This window comes from Ischnura elegans, chromosome 1 (genome assembly GCF_921293095.1).
Source record: "Ischnura elegans chromosome 1, ioIscEleg1.1, whole genome shotgun sequence".
NCBI classification, from domain to species: Eukaryota; Metazoa; Arthropoda; class Insecta; order Odonata; family Coenagrionidae; genus Ischnura; species Ischnura elegans.
Window position 1 is genome coordinate 91,108,730 of NC_060246.1, and position 15,706 is coordinate 91,124,435.

The 15,706-nt window shown below is 37.9% G+C and overlaps 4 protein-coding genes and 1 long non-coding RNA gene across 7 annotated transcripts in view; 3 read left to right on the top strand and 2 right to left on the bottom strand.

Annotated features, from left to right (window-relative positions):
- Nucleotides 1-73: 73 nt before the first annotated feature.
- On the top strand, nt 74-405 carry LOC124165826. Its single transcript, XR_006866337.1, has 2 exons — nt 74-163; nt 334-405. It is a non-coding gene; the product is annotated as an uncharacterized LOC124165826 (long non-coding RNA).
- Nucleotides 406-4,827: 4,422 nt separating this feature from the next.
- On the top strand, nt 4,828-8,040 carry LOC124165814. Of its 2 annotated transcripts, none has more exons than XR_006866333.1 (6): nt 4,828-5,171; nt 5,322-5,407; nt 5,482-5,575; nt 7,433-7,521; nt 7,595-7,724; nt 7,815-8,040. XR_006866333.1 is itself a non-coding variant. In XM_046543342.1 (6 exons), exons 1-6 carry the CDS (start codon nt 5,130-5,132, stop codon nt 7,871-7,873), a joined length of 504 nt encoding a protein of 167 aa, XP_046399298.1. In that variant the 5' UTR covers nt 4,829-5,129; the 3' UTR covers nt 7,874-8,040. The 2 variants fall into 2 exon arrangements, 1 of the variants encoding a protein (XP_046399298.1); XM_046543342.1 differs by having other exon boundaries at nt 4,829-5,171; nt 5,318-5,407.
- A 1,988-nt stretch (nt 8,041-10,028) lies between these two features.
- LOC124165806 lies at nt 10,029-13,550 on the top strand. Its single transcript, XM_046543333.1, has 5 exons — nt 10,029-10,240; nt 10,357-10,468; nt 10,604-10,689; nt 10,768-10,921; nt 11,965-13,550. Exons 1-5 carry the CDS (start codon nt 10,193-10,195, stop codon nt 12,285-12,287), a joined length of 723 nt encoding a protein of 240 aa, XP_046399289.1. The 5' UTR covers nt 10,029-10,192; the 3' UTR covers nt 12,288-13,550.
- Nucleotides 12,219-14,415, bottom strand: LOC124165783. Its single transcript, XM_046543283.1, has 2 exons — nt 14,310-14,415; nt 12,219-13,342 (listed from the first exon to the last, which is right to left on the bottom strand). Exons 1-2 carry the CDS (start codon nt 14,321-14,323, stop codon nt 12,412-12,414), a joined length of 945 nt encoding a protein of 314 aa, XP_046399239.1. The 5' UTR covers nt 14,324-14,415; the 3' UTR covers nt 12,219-12,411.
- A 228-nt stretch (nt 14,416-14,643) lies between these two features.
- The window catches only part of LOC124165768 (mucin-19-like), a 76,921-nt gene continuing 75,858 nt past the window's right edge, over nt 14,644-15,706 (bottom strand). For both annotated transcript variants that reach the window (XM_046543271.1, XM_046543264.1), the window contains one exon: nt 14,644-15,500. In XM_046543271.1, coding sequence (XP_046399227.1) covers nt 15,343-15,500 — 158 coding nt within the window. In that variant the 3' untranslated portion in view covers nt 14,644-15,342. The remainder of the gene's footprint in view (nt 15,501-15,706) is intronic.

A 15,706-nucleotide genomic window follows, 5' to 3' on the forward strand; every position in this document is an offset into this window, starting at 1 on the left:
AGCTCTTCGTGGCGGGAAATTTTCCGATCAGTGCTTTGAGTACGAAATACATTCAGTTTATCCTGTAGAACTTGTTTCATCGATTCGTTTTTTCGTGACATCCAGAGTATTCTGCAGGAATTGGCCATGTCACACCAAAGGCTCCATTCTAACGCTATGAGGTGTAAGTAGATTCATTATGTTAGGATTCTGATTCTATTGTAGTTATTGATATCAATCAAGGCACTTGTATAACATATTGGAATCATGAAAATCGTTGGTTTATATGTTTTCACTCACCATACAAGAAGGTAGATAAAATCATAAATATAATGGTTGAATATTTATCCACAGGAAGAGCCGAATAGCCAAACAAGGCGATCGCAGGGCCTTGCGTTATGACAAGGCTTTTAAATGACAGAAAAAGCCAAGGAAAATGACAGTATGGTATACCCTATAATGTAAATTTTCAAATTTATCAGTAGTTTCGTTACTATTTGGGATAGGAGATAGGGATATTTTGTTAATACTTACAGCGTCCTCTCCGATTACAAGAAGAATGGAGGCCAAAACTCCTGCCAATACATCTACTATGGCTGCTTTGACGACAAAACCTTGGGGCAAGAATTGGATCATCAGCATTATAATGTAAGTTTCTTGTTAAAACAAGAAGTTCAGTTCTAGAAATTTACCCGGGAGGTAGTCACGAGGCAAGGTGTCTGCATAGAGTTAACTCTATGGTGGCAAGGTGGCTTAACATACGCGCCTTGGTCACGAAGTCAGGTTATGCGACGCTAGAACATCTACATAACGCAACGTTCACTCCAGTTATCCAACTTGACTGAAGTGATTTATACTAATTCCATTAGCCGCCTTCATTCGGTAACACCATCCAATTTGCTATAAAATATAAAAGCCTGAAACTTGAGACGGTTATTATGTACTGACGGTATGGGATATAAGAAACGGTTCGGTGATTTTTCTGGTGAAGGCATTAGGTTTGCTCTCCAATTATCTGCTAAATAATGATATTCACTTTTACCCTTGTATTTTCATGTCTCTCTTTATCGGCTCGCGTTGAATGGGAGGCCTCGTTATTAAGTGTACATTGGGACCTAATGGTGGGATAGAAGGGGTGACGCGGACCCAATTGGAAGACCATGTAAGAAGCCATTGCCCTCCACTAATTGTGAGACGTAAAATATGCAATACATCCCTGAAGCAGTATTCTGTAATCCTCACCACCTTCGGTGTAATCACACCTCAGTGAATATTGTCTTCCCATTCTCCGAAGTCTTGACCTTGATCTGCCGCTGGGAGGGCCTAATCGCGCTTTTGGAACCGTATCTGGTTCCGAACTTATCTATTTTATTGCAAATTGGATGGTATGACTGAATGGAGGCGGATAATGGATCTTTTATGATTCACTTCTGTCAATTTGAATGACTGGAGTGAACGTTGCATTATGCAGCTGCTCTTGCGTCGGATAACATCGTATGCAGGGGCGCTTAAGTCGCATTTGGCGTCTTTGGTTAATTATGTCTTAATTCTCCCACATTTACATCGTGTTTTACCTCCCTTCCTTCGCTTTAGGCGCTGATAATATGGGAGCATTAATTCAGAGCTCGGGTACTACCTACGCTGTGAAACAAAACATTATCTACTTGAAACAAAGGTTAAATAATTCTAACTACATAAATAATTGGAACAGGAAGATAACTACGTTGCTACTCTTTTGCTGAGAATGATGAGAACACCGTAAGATCTATAGTAGTTCTTATGATTTCATGGATTGTTCAGTGTACTAAGTGTGATGTAGGTATTATTAATTCCTAGATTTCAAACCTTATTGAAAAAAGACTTCCAGTGATTTAGGAGGTATCTCTTTCCCCGTTATGCACACTCTCCTTTCCAGAATAGTTTTTTATTTGTGGATGTACGTAATAAATGGTACATTGATGTTGAATTAAAATAAAATAAAGGTAGTTGACTGTTAAAGATTTTTATCTACACTCGTACGATTTTCGTGGCACATGTGTCTGTTATTTAAAAATATCTCTTTCTCATCTCATTAGGCCACACTGAGACGTAATTCAGAAGTAATTAAATCAAATTTAAGTAGCATAATATGATCAAAATTAAGTAGTATAGTATGAATTAGTTCATCGAATTATGCTAGCGGGTATGGCCGCGGCATGTAGTGATACTCCGCCGATACTCCTCCTATTATCGATCAATCTTCTTAAGTGATTGCGAAGAAGGGTATTGCCCTGGAGGCACGCATCGGAGATAGGAGAGGTAAACCCGGTAAACCCGATGGGCCAAAATTACCTAACTGAATTCGACGAGCATTCCTCAAGCATACTGTCAGGCCAGTAGCGGATACAGAAAAAACTCAAGGGGGGCGCAAAAGATATCTTGAGCTACCTTAACTTTTGTTGTGATGACAAATAATTAAGTCTGCAAAGTTAAGAAAGTTTTATTTAAACTGATAATACTCTAATATAAGACAGTGCCATCCTATGAAATAAAAAAAATTTACAATTGTGGTTCCGCAAATCTCGGCAATGCGGGCGGCCCCGCAAGAGGGGGGGGGGGGCGCCCCCTGTACCCCCCACCGTCACTGTGTCGGGCACGATCGCTGATCACCGAAGTTAGGCGTGAAATGAGATCTTCCCAATGTTTGGGATTTCCGATGGTGATCCCTTCTGGGGTGGAGGCTGAGGGAGCCTGGGATCACTCGAAATGAGGTAAATATATCATCAATATACGCTACTGAGGGTAGAGCTCGGTTTATACTCGTTAATAAGAATATAATCTTCCAGGAATAAGTGTGGCCTCAATGGCTTAATCGAATTGGATTTAATACCGAGATAGGATAATGTAATATGAAAATGACTCGTTTCGCCTGGATAAAGTTGATGTAGAATTTTTTACCCTAATCTGGTGTTTACTTGTTTTTTATTTCGAAAAAATTGGCAATACCGACTTAAGGGTAAATTTTAAGGCGTCAAAAATAGCGAAGGAACCTATAAGTATTGCTAGCTGCAGATATCTATATTTATTGAGAAATATTTTTCGTAGCTTATTTCGTCAATTTCCCTATTCATAGACGCGAAAAATATTTGTTATATACTAGCCAGCCACCCGGCATTGCTCAGAAAGGATAGTACCCTGAGAAGAGGAAACATAGATCTTTGAACGGTGAAGTTGCGAGAAAAGGCAGCAGTGGAACTGGAAGTCCCAAAATCGGCCTTCTCCTATCACACAACGCGCACAAAGATATACATGCAGAGCAGAGCATGGTAGGGTTGAATGGGGATATTATATAGGAAGGTTGGAGAGTAAGCAGAGGGTAGGGAATGGGTGCTAGGTGGCGCCGAGCACATTTTCAGGGTACCGTAATTTGAAAACGACGCAAAGGACGCAACCGGAAGCAGCACTAGGGGTTTCGTGACCATGAGATGATCCTATGGTCGTTAAATTTGGTTGCAATCCATACAGTCATATGGAAATGCATAGCTGACAGGCAAACAGATATCTTCTTTTTTATGTATAGATGTTGAAAGACTGATAAAAATAATTTGTTACTCAACCACTGGAAATGGCATTGCTAATTGCATGGCTTATTTTTTCAATACCTCTTGTAAATACCTATCACATTCCCAATTTCGTTTTAGTCATTTTCTCCTCTTCATATTGGAATCTCGAGATGCGAAAGAAAAGATTTCCACTCGGCGAGCGTCTAAGCTTTTGCTTATGCCCTCTCCAAATCAAGTGTTGTAACTACTTCCTCGCCAACTAAATTTTTAGCATGGTTAAAATAGTCTCTAGTTTGGCACACGGTTCAGCATTTTATGCCCGTATAAGGTTGATTTAACATTTTTCACTTGGAAAGCCTTCAATTTTTATCATCAGACTTACATAATCGTCACTACTGACAATTTTCCGAATTCGGCACTCGGTGAACAGTTGACGTCTTGATGGGATGGATGACAGCAGTAGTTTTAATTTGGGTTTAGACAATGTGTTAGGAAAATGAATGAAATCTCTGTCACTTTCGATCGGGTCTGCTTAAACTTATTCTTTTTTGTTATTTAATTTTTGGAAAGTAGTATAAAGCACAAGTTTAATATAACATGTTAGTCTATGCAAAATTTCCGTTTGGAAAGTCATTCGCATTGGCGTGGAATCGAACTAGGGTATTACACTTGGCTCCGAGTTTTTAAATTATCAATTAAACGATCAAAGCATTTTCCCTCATTTCCAGTCAGTGTTAAAATAAAGGAATATACACATATCTTCCAGTTGATAACATATAATCATATGGATGATAGTTCGAAATTAGACTCACGTAATTCACTAGTAACCACACTCGATGTCCAGTAGCACCTTCCTTTTTTGGGGCAATACAATTTGTTTACCCGGCTTGAGCGTGGAATATCGCCCACCTCCAGAGTGACGTTGGCCAACACGGCAGCTACCTGTAAAACGTTTATCTTTGAATAATTTCACAGACTATATTAAATTTTCAGATTCCAAAAAATAAATTTATAACTATAAACACCGTGCATATTATGAACAAGACAATCAAATTTTTCTTGACTCTGTACTTCGACGATTTCATTTTTGTTCCTATTGTAATCAGTTTAATAAGCAATATTAGAAAGTATAGCTAAAATTTTAGAATTTTAAACCGCGATTTTGATCTATGTATTACGTTATAATAACATAAACATAGCCAAAATAAAAGGAGATGTGGTGGGTGTATTGGCGGGTCATAGCAATTCTTATGATTTATTAGTGATCAACAATGGGTTGAATGTAAACAACCGATTGGGTGAAAATGGTTTTAAAATTTTATATTTTCACGCCACGTGAGTAAAACAGTGGCGCTGGCCTTAGAATAATAATTTTTTCCTCAAATTTGTGAAGAAAAACATCCCATTGACTCAGCTCGCCGTGAAATCATGGAGGAAGGCCAACGATAAGTTTTCACTACCACAAAAGAAACAATAACGAGCTAATGCTTTAAAATCCATTGGTATTTCCATTAAATTTCGTTTCCTTACCATAACAAAAATTCGTGGCATGACTGGGACACAGATTTTATCCCTAATTGAAACGAAATGTACCAATGGTGATGTAGTATGTCCCAACGCTGTTTCAATACGAGGAATCTGCCCCAGCAGGTATGTAGCTGTTACAGTGTCTTCATATGTTTCTGTCATGCGGGTGGTGAACTACAATGATTTTGATCAGAATATTCTGCTATTTGAAAGTATCTCACATTATCTTCTCTATGCCCACACTCTCACTTGGCGACTCTTGGACATAGGTAGACACCGTAAGCTCCGTGCATAACATATGTTCTTCGACTTACTTAGGATGCGAGGCTTTTGTCACTTTTCTTGGAGTAGTTGGCGCAGTGAGTATAATCATTTGATATATACACTTTTCAAATGCTATTCGAATATTCATTTGTCTCTGCTTTCTTTTTAGCTGTTTACTGTGACGGATATTTTTAGAATAATACGCTGTGGCCCGGTCCTAGATGAAGAAATGTGGGGCAGAGAGCAATCAAAAGATGGGTCAGGTACAAGCATTTCATTAATTATTTGTGCTTGCCATAATTGGCCCAAATTTTACTCCGAATCCTTGACCCTGTACTTACGAGACGTAAAAAGTGCAATGGCTCAACGACTCCGAAAATTTCTGGTGAAAAGGGGTCAGTACGAAGAACTATTATGTCGTGAGGGAGGTAATGGTGTTGTTGTTTTATATTTACCTTTGAACCGCAGCCGAGTGAATAAAATGAGCTAAATGATTAAATGTGTTAGTTATGCGAAGTTATGCGATTAAATGAAAGTTGGACTTATCTAATCATTAAGATAGGCTTAAATGGAGAAAATAGAAGAGCCGCTTGTGTATTTAATGTACGGGTCATTATGTACTGAAAATCCCACATTATCCCTAAGTGTCCCTCTTAATTCACATTTGATGACACCATTTCTTCCTTTTTATCGCTTTCTTAGCTCGTTCCCTAACGTAGACTTGGGTAAACCCCATCTCTTTCTCCTCTTTGTCCATTTATTACTTATCACGATTGTCCCCGTCAGAAGTTCCCTCTTTTCGGCCTCAAAATCGTATTGCTCCCGTTTTATTCTTCTGTCCAATACTAATCTCTATCAAGAACAGATTATTATTTATTAGTGCCCATATTTCTACATCATATTACTCCTTACTCACATCAGTGCGCTCTCTATTTGAACTCGTCTCGGAATGCCGTCGAAAATCTTATGGCCGGTTTAGAAAAAAATTCTCAGCAAAAATTAGCGCCGAACCTTAAGAATTAAACTTCGTGAAGTAAATCCATGAGGCTTAGGAAAAACTTAATTTCAATATCTTATGTGCGGCAGTGTGTTATTTAAGTTCTGCAGAAGAATGATAGAAGATGTCAAGTCGACGCTAAATTTTACTATAAACTCTCCGAAGCTATGGATATAATGTTTTCGTTAATCCTAACTTGTATATATTGCTAGTTTTTTTCCTTAAATCGTCCTTACCTAATCCCTGGTAGACTTTGTGGTTGATACAATTCTTCTTCTATTATAATATATAATAATTATAATAATATTCGTTACGATGCCAATATTTCGTGTAGGAAATGCTCATTCTCTGATAGCATGTGTTAAATGAATAGCCGATGTCTTTTCCTTATGGCTCTTGAAATTTGTCGTCCAAATGCTTGGTTTATTCTCGGCCTTCTTTCGATTCTCAGGTCTTTTTATGATCCAATGCCGCGCGACATCTCTTTATTCTAATTGAAATCCTCCATGTTCAATTATTATCAGAATTTTGCTTTCCAGGAAAATTGAATTTTTTTACCGCGTCCGAAACCAGGTAGCTGTGTGTTGATCTTTTCCAAAAATCAATGTTTTGCCTCCTTGATTGTGCGCTCGTCGCTTTATCAGAGGAATTATTGCTGTTATATATTTTTCCCGATAATTCTTCCTGTCGTAATGAAACTTGCATGGACCTGAACACCTCGATTTAGCATTTTCACAATCGCTTCTCCTTCTACGTCGTCCTATTCCTTCATTATTAAGAAGTTTTATTAGGGGAGATTTGCTTGATTATATGTTCCAATATTTGTGACTTTTATTAAATCATTTCTCTTTTAAATAAATGGATATGTGATACAGCCGTTTTTGTAGCCAACGAAAACGTGCATAATAAATGAAATTTAATTTAAAACTATTGTCTAAACCATTTGGATACGAGTTGAAAATAAACCCAAGCTTTATTTTTTGAATGATACCAATCTTTACGAGGACTCAGAAATGTATGAATGAAATCGTCAGTTTCAATGTTAAAAAACTGATTCTTGACATCATCTTAAGTAATAAGTTCGGGTATCATTTTTACTTACCAATTCAAGTTTACTTTTCAGTCAATCCCGTTTTAAAGAGAGACCTCAAGTTAGTATCTTCTGTTATGGGTGCTGAGCATTACTTACTACTTTTAATTGGCTCTATATCGGTAAGTAATGTTGAGCTATGGAAGTTAGGCATCATAGGGATAAAGCAAGATAAAAAATTATTTTGTTTTTTAGGGAAAGCCTTTACTCCTAGTTCCATGGCTGATTGTTCAAGCATTTGTTATCGTGATGGAGATATTTGTATTTTTCCTGAAGTTAACATCCGGCGGAGTCCATGTATTTAAAGGGGAAGTTTTATTATACGGTAACTCAGTGTTTGATAATACTAAATGAAATATGATTTTAGTGACGTTTTGGAAAACTAATTTAATTGAAATAATTCACTCTTTTTCAGCATTTTTGGTACACAACTGGCTACAAGTATTCTGTTATTTCATTAACAGCGTACGGTAACAACACTATTTGGCGATCATCTAACATGCGCCCTATAACTGCCAGCAGCATACCCAGTATTGTCTATTTGCAGAAAAAATATTATTATCTGTTTAGATTTTTAATGATATTCTAGTTGATAACTAATTGTGCCTGTACAACAATACATTAATGTCTCTTTTTTCTTATCTTGTAGTTGAAATTTATTTGTCTATCATTTCATTTCTGCTCATGGTAGTTCAAGGATTCTGAAAAGTGAAATTCAGTTTGTTTTTAAAAAAAATTGTATCGTGGAAAAAAATCATAATTATTTAGTTTCCTGGCATGAATCATGAAAATACTCCAATCATTTTATCTGCCTCGGTCATTGAAAGCGAGATGTACTGCTTACCATGAGGAACAATCTTTTCGCACACTTGCCGTTCGCTTTCGGATTAACGTTTACACGCTCACTGTAACTCCACCCAAACAGCAGACGATATCCATCGGATATCAATATAAGGTTGACATATCCAAAATACGTTATCACATGATGGATATTTTGACAACGTTACATAAATATCGTATTTGGTACATCCACAACAAGTTGTAAAAATAGCGTTGCACAAATATCCTAGTTGTAATATGCGTGATATTAAGAGAATATTATTCCGTAGAGTATCCATAGGTAGCATATGTTCTGTGTAGAACTGAAGAGCACAAAAGTTTTATTTGTATGTCGAGAATCCATAAAAACCATAACAAGCACACCCATTATCTACTATTTAGATATCGTGAAGATATCTGGAAATGTTGTAATATGGACCTCCATATCCACTGTTTGATATCTCTGCAACATTGCTTGGCGGCTCCTTTTGATATTTGACAAATATGCGTACAACGTTAATTGGGTTAACGTGGATGATACACGGATGTCATATGTTAACGCCGATAATGTTGTCTGGATATTATTGAGATATTGAATGCGGCTTGGGCAGTCTTCATTGTGGCAGGATTTATTTGCTAATCGCAGAAGCATGAATCGAATTTATACTAATTACTGATTGAATTGTGTTTAGCATGAGTTCGTATTCGTGTTTTATGAATAATTATGCGTACGTGTATGTTACGGACGACTTCTCTTTTCTACCTTAAACTTAATACTGATCGTATTTGCTTATGTAGGCTCTAGTAGATGAATTAGAGAAATTATGCGAGGAATATGACTTGAGGATTAATTAAAAGAAGAAAAAAATTATGTGACTTGTAAAACATTGTGAGCATGGAATTTGAGGCTCAAGATAAAGTGAGTTGGCACAAACTTGAACGGGTAGAGCAACTCATCTATTTAGTTACAGCTCACTAGAGGAAAACGGATACAGCAGTAAAGACATTTGGAAGATAATTGCGTAAGCGATGGAGGCATTCATGAGCAGGGAAGAACTGATGAGAGGTTCGTTATGTAAGAGTTGTAAGAAAAGGCTAGTGACGAGTCACTTAAAAACATGGACGCTGAAGAGAGGACGAGAAAAGAGTGGATGCCTACGAGATGTTGATATGAAGATGAACGGAGGTGGGTATGTGGTTGGAGAGAAGGAGGAAATACGAAGTGCTGGACATGGTGGGTGAGGAGAGGCAGCTTCTAGATGAGATGTGAAGGAGACATAAGGTTTGAATGGCGCCAGTGCTGGACGGGTATGGGATGTTGAAAACAGTGTTAGAGGGGAGATTGTGAGGTAAAAGAGGGAGGAGAAGGAGGACGATAGGATTTTTAGATTATATGAATTGAAGAATTGAATTGAATTGAAGTTGGGAGGAGAGACAGGCGAGGGTGATCGGAAAAAGGCTCCAGGTAAACCTACCTTGCCCGGTAGAATACTTGAATAATAATAATTATCGTATTTGTTGATGGGTGCGAAGATTTTAAGTAAGCCGTGCATACCTACAGTCTAAGGAGGGGAAATTTAAGATTTCTCTGACCGCGCCCAAGAACAATAATATGGTTGCATGATAAAGCTCCTAATTTTAGACGGAATCAAAGGAAATATATCATTATTTCATTCAGATTCATAATGAGATCTTAATAATCCATATTTATATTTGAAAATTTTAATATTTTCCCGGTGAATCAAATGTTGAAAACGTTTCGCGGGTTTCATACAGCATGATGTTATCTGTCGTTGTTACCGCCGTCACTAAGTAACGACGCGTAATAAATATTATGGGTTCTTTAAATTCAATGCAAGCGCGGAAAATATTGTATTGCCATTGAAACATAAGGTTTGCCAGTTGCGGAAATTACGATGCATTCATAGACTAGTGAGCGTATTTCAATAAAATGGGGCTGAAACACGAACAAGGATGAGTGGCATTGAATTGAGAGCATTCTTTCTCGGACTCGTGGGATTGGTAAGTTTAATTATCATCGCCATAATTGACGATGCATGCACGACTGCCAGGATTTTATCCGTCTATATTATCTCTAATTAGAACACAGATTCTGACTTATTGTTTTATTGTAATAGGCTCTAAGTTTCTACAGTTTAACAAATGGGCAAGCTGAGTGGACGATAGGTGTGAATGGGCTATTCGGCTCTTCCGATCTCGCTAAGATTAAACCTCAGCCAGTACCCAACGGTAGGTACAAGATTTGATTAATTTGCATTTGATTAATTTTTTATTTTTTTACCATAAGTTACGTAGGTATCTACTTTTCATAGGCTTATAAATTTTTATCGGCAAATTCAACACAGAGTTTTATTTAAAAATCAGGTCGACAAATAATCGTTGGACTTGGTGTTATACCTTCAATCATCAATGGGGTACTATCAGCGTCCCTCATCGCAGGAGTTCTGGTTGTAAGTTTCTTGTGACGGGGAATAAATTGTTTGTTTTTAAGTTTTAACTTTTTTTACTCATCTGTATTATTTTTACAGGCCAGCAAAACGCTGTTACTGCCGCCAATCATATATACAATTTCAGAATTGGTAAAGGATGTTTCCACAAGCATTGTTACTTCAGTCCTTGTTTATTCGAGATTTGGAAATCCCCTGACGCTGATATTCATTATATTTAATGCTTCAGTAATAGGTGGGTGAACAGTAATTGGAATCTTTGAGTGAATAGGTTAATATAGAAGTAATTTATCTTCATCCCTGATTCCTCACCATAGTCTTATATATTTGATTACTTGTACGTTTTCTACCCCAACCTATTATATTTCTTCATATTTATATCAATTAAAATTTAATATGATATTCCCTCTTGTTGCTACCATTTTTGGGAGTGATTTGCGTATTTACTTACGGAAAATTTGAAAAACATTTCATCACTTACCGCAAATAGCTTAGGTGTGGATAATAATAAATTGCCCATCATTAGATCTTAACTTATAAGACCGTGTTTGTAGGGAGTCGAAAGTGTGGAACACATGTCTTTTACTTTATGAGGTTGAAAACGTTTTCATAAAGAAACAAGCGAAGTGACTTTCCTTTGTTTTGAAACCAGATACTTGGTCCAAATAAAGTTTTTTAGAAAAATTATCTGTCTTAAACAATTTTTGAGGTCATTTTTAGCGTCTCTCGCACAGTTACCTGTTTAGAGAACACAGATTAAATTAGTTGGTATCTTTCCACAATTTTTTGTCATTCTTGATAAAAAATTATATATTTAATATTGAAATAAAATGGTTGAAATTTCACGGAAGTAGAATTATGGGTAAGAGCACTGGTTACGAAAAGCTTGAATATAATGTGGGTTGGATTTGTATTTCTAACAGACTTGTAGGAAGTTTGTGTTTTGTTTTTTAAACCTTCGACTATTTCTAGTTTGAGGAAGTGACTCTGATTATCGAAAATTGCTATGTACCCTCCGGATGGGGCGATGAAATGTTTATCAAGATTCCGTTAACATTTATGAGTTGAAATCGCTCAATGATGATTCGATGGAAAATGAGAGGAATGATAAAGGAATACAAAAAGTCTTAATTCAAAAACATTGCGTAATTAACCACTGTAACTAATTATGACTCTTGCCAATATTACGTATTCAGTTAACAGTTTCATTTTTGGGAGATTTTTGTTGAATTTAAATCCGTCTAGCCTATTGCCTTAAAGTGCTCTCTTTTCTTTCAGCTTTTCATTTTTATTTGTGGTACGGTGCTCTTCAATTATACGAATATATTACCTTGAGAGATGATATTTCTGAACGCGATAGAAGAATGAAACTCCCGGGGGAGTCACCGAAAATATATCGTAACGAATGGGACTTTGATCCGAATGTATCTCTCGCCACTGGCGATGTGCCCTATTTGGGCTCAAAGAAGACCATTATGGAAGAATTTGAAGAATTCAAGCGCATGGAAAGAGAGAAAGAAAAAATCGAGACAAATGCTACTAAAAACATCTTTATTGAACCATTTAGTGACATTGATATAGATCTCATTGAAAGTAATTAATTGTGGGTGTAACTGTTGAATGAAAAATTTTCCCGTCGGCTGTGTTCGTCCCTTGTGTAAAGAATACGTCTTACTTGTGTAGCTAAGGAATAACCTGTTTAGTAATGCATTGAAACACTGGGAATCATGAGGATGGAAAGATAGAATCAGAGCATCCATCCTCTGCGCTCAAATAGTGGGATCGAATCATTGGACATTTTCCCATTATGCTATCGTGCTTTTTTCCTGGTAGTGGACCCTTGCAGTTCAAGGAACCGTTGTAAACTTGCATACCGTGGCATAGTCTTGGTTCATTTTTCAACCCTGTGGTGCTGGGACATAATTCTTTCAGAGCTTTAGTAAAAATCTTCTCCGCTTCGTATGTTTTTCCCTTTTCCACTTCTTTTCTGATTTGTACCAGTAGCTTTTCCATCAGGACATGGCAATTCTCTAGTCTCAGAAACGCTGCAGCGTTGGCATCGACTCGGTTGTAGGGTAGGCTTCCCAATCCGAGGCACCTCTCGTAGTCAACCATTTGCCAATCCAGGGACAACGTCGTACCGCCGTGTTTCCAAAGGCTCAACGCCCTAGCAGTCAATTCCTGAGATTTCGATGGACTGCTGTTTAGGCTTTGCCACGTAACTCCACCTAGTAGGGGTTCCATTGGCGTATCTTTGATGTTAGGTGACCAAGACCATTTGCGCAGGTACATATTCGGGTAGATGTCTGCCAATTTATGAACTGCTGGCGTGGGGTCGGATGTGAGGTAAAGGTAGCACGGTACATCTCTATGTTGCCTTGCTACTGATTCGGCCACACACGCTCTTTCTGCCGTTATCCGTTCTGTCGCGTCGACGAGGAAGACATGTTGAGTGTGATTTAGTGCTGAGGTGCTTTTTAACTGGTACATGACGATGAGGGTAAGAGTTATTATCACTGCGACCAAGCCCGAGGTTAAGAGCTTAATTAATTGTGATGTCCAAGTGGCCATTATGTTCGTAGCTCCTAGAGCAGCAGCTTTCTGTGGGGTGATGAGTGGGACGATATCATCATACTCGGCATCCGAAAGTTGGATACTGAAACAGAGCGCAGAGGGATATTTCTTATGTTGTAGATGGGTTGGGTTTCAATGGCAATCACATATTTCCAAGCACTAGTATTCAAGTTTCAATGCGTTTATGCTAGTTTACCATTAGGAGAGGTAACCTAATATCTTCGTTTCGATGTTATTCCCCGTTTGTAAATCTCTATGGAATAAATAAATTATTCGCTGCTTCCTTGAAATCGAGCCATTCATTTTTCCTCAATGCCTTGACCAGATATGTAATGCTGATTTTCTAATGAATGTTTGAGACGTTTACTGTCTGTATCTCGCTCTGACTGAATGTGCGGGGTAGATAATGATCATTTGTTTTACGCATTAATAAAATTGTCTCCTCTTTGTGTTAAGTGTGATGGTGGAAAATCATGTGTCGTCTTTGGGGAAATATTGTTGCGACTCTTATATTTTTGCTCACCGTTGTCGCGTATTTCTGTGTGTAATTTAAGCCTGATTTTAGAATTTATTTGATCAAAAATAATTTATTCTAAGTGTTATGGTGCAGCTAGTTAAATGGTTTAATGTGATATTAGTTATACCCAGACAATATATGTTTTGCTGCTTTCTATCGTAGCTGGGAAAGATACCTACTTTTGAAATCCATAAACCGTACATTGAAGGGAGCATGCGTGGGTTTGCGGAAGGAAGCTAACCAAGTGCATAACCGATTTATATATCACCTGATATTTGTTGGTGTAATTAATATCGTTCTCATATGAGGAGGGACCCTATTTGAATCAACAGTATGCATTTTTTCAAGAAAGAATTGTCAAGGTGATATGAGTAACTTGAAACGTTAAATGATGTAAACATAAATTGTGACCCACTAAGTTACGATTAACAGTCGGGCTATGGGTATCATCGCTTAAAGAGTTTTAATTGGTTTTAATTAAACTAGGATAGCAAAGAAATGTAACGGATAACTAATACGAGTTAGATCTTACCTTATATTACTCATGACTCTCAAATTCGTCTCTAATTTCTTCCTTCGCTTCAGCTGCGTGGGAAAGACACTACTTTGGCACTGTCTGTCACTGTTTCTTAAACTGGAAAGAAAGCAGGAAAAGTGTCGGAAAGAAGAATAGCTGACGCTCTGTAATGAGCGGCATTGCCAATGAAGCGTCATTTTCGATTACTACGCTCATTGCAGCTCCGTGATGGGCGACTGCTGATTCGGACGATTCCCCTCCAACCTTAAAGCATGTTTTTAGTGTGATTGCACTCAGCGGAATTTAACATGAGGGAGTTTCAAGGATTTGGAATGGAATGAAAATGCAGTTTTTATTTTATAAATAATCGCGTTTATTGTTTTATTTCACTCTCCATTCATTCTACTTGCATTCAGACGTCAATCACGCGTCATATTGCTTATGAAAAAGGTTTTCTATTTACAAGTTTGTCGTCGACAGAACATTACGACGTGTATACAACTCGTCGCATGACACATTCATTATTAGTCCCCCATACCCATACCCACCAACTCCATGCAATGTAAAGGGTTCACGATTCTTATTTGCTTCCTTTCATCGAATTTACTCGGAAAACCCCACGGTTTTGTGTTTCTCCAGCTTGGGAGTAATAGGAAAACCGGAAGGTTTTTCGTCTAATGAAAGGAATAAAAATGTACAATTATGAAACCTAGAACTTCGAGAACCCGTAAAATAACTGTCACCAATTCCATCGTTCACTTTCAATATATCCCTGAGGTTTCCCGACTACCGATGGATCTCGGCTTAGCCCATGGCACGTCCATCATTTAAACCTCACTGTGGGAAACTGATGCAGGAGACACTTTTAATGTTCTGTTTCTTTTCGGAGTCACTTGGGAATTAAAACTTCAGTTGGCGGCTACTTGCGTTTTGCGACGAATTCGGCACTGAATATTGGGCAATAAATAGTAGTTCTGTCATGTTCGTCGCAATATGGGATCACCACCATAGTCTATGTTTTCGGTGTGCGGAAGATGGAATATTCTTTTCACCAGTAAAACACTGGAGCCTCAGGAATCCTTTGAAGAAGTCCGTAACTCAGCGATCTCATTCCACGCTTTCTGCACTTAGGGACTCTGTTGATGGCCTCGCACTTCTTGGAGACGTCCCAGAAGACAAAACCTTCAGGGCACCTCTGCACTGAGCCTGAAATGAGAATGAGAAGAGTGCAATTTAATACGCACCTAATGATATACTTGGTGAAATTAAATGCGGAATTTTAAATTGAAACCGTTGTATTAGACAGTGGGATCAAGGGGTAAACGTTGCGTACTGATATCATACATCAAAACCGCTATTGATATATTGGCCAGGTCGCCTGGTCGGCGATCGCCATGGCCCCGAGCTTAGGA

What these genes read in the sequence shown, in the direction of transcription:
- LOC124165806 (XM_046543333.1), top strand. Translation starts at nt 10,193, where the DNA reads ATGAGTGGCATTGAATTGAGAGCATTCTTTCTCGGACTCGTGGGATTG. An exon ending in TCATCGCAGGAGTTCTGGTT is followed by an intron (nt 10,690 to 10,767) that starts GTAAGTTTCTTG and finishes TTATTTTTACAG; the next exon opens with GCCAGCAAAACGCTGTTACT. An exon ending in ATTTAATGCTTCAGTAATAG is followed by an intron (nt 10,922 to 11,964) that starts GTGGGTGAACAG and finishes CTTTTCTTTCAG; the next exon opens with CTTTTCATTTTTATTTGTGG.
- LOC124165814 (XM_046543342.1), top strand. Translation starts at nt 5,130, where the DNA reads ATGTCCCAACGCTGTTTCAATACGAGGAATCTGCCCCAGCAG. An exon ending in TTCTTGGAGTAGTTGGCGCA is followed by an intron (nt 5,408 to 5,481) that starts GTGAGTATAATC and finishes CTTTCTTTTTAG; the next exon opens with CTGTTTACTGTGACGGATAT. An exon ending in TTTTAATTGGCTCTATATCG is followed by an intron (nt 7,522 to 7,594) that starts GTAAGTAATGTT and finishes TTTGTTTTTTAG; the next exon opens with GGAAAGCCTTTACTCCTAGT.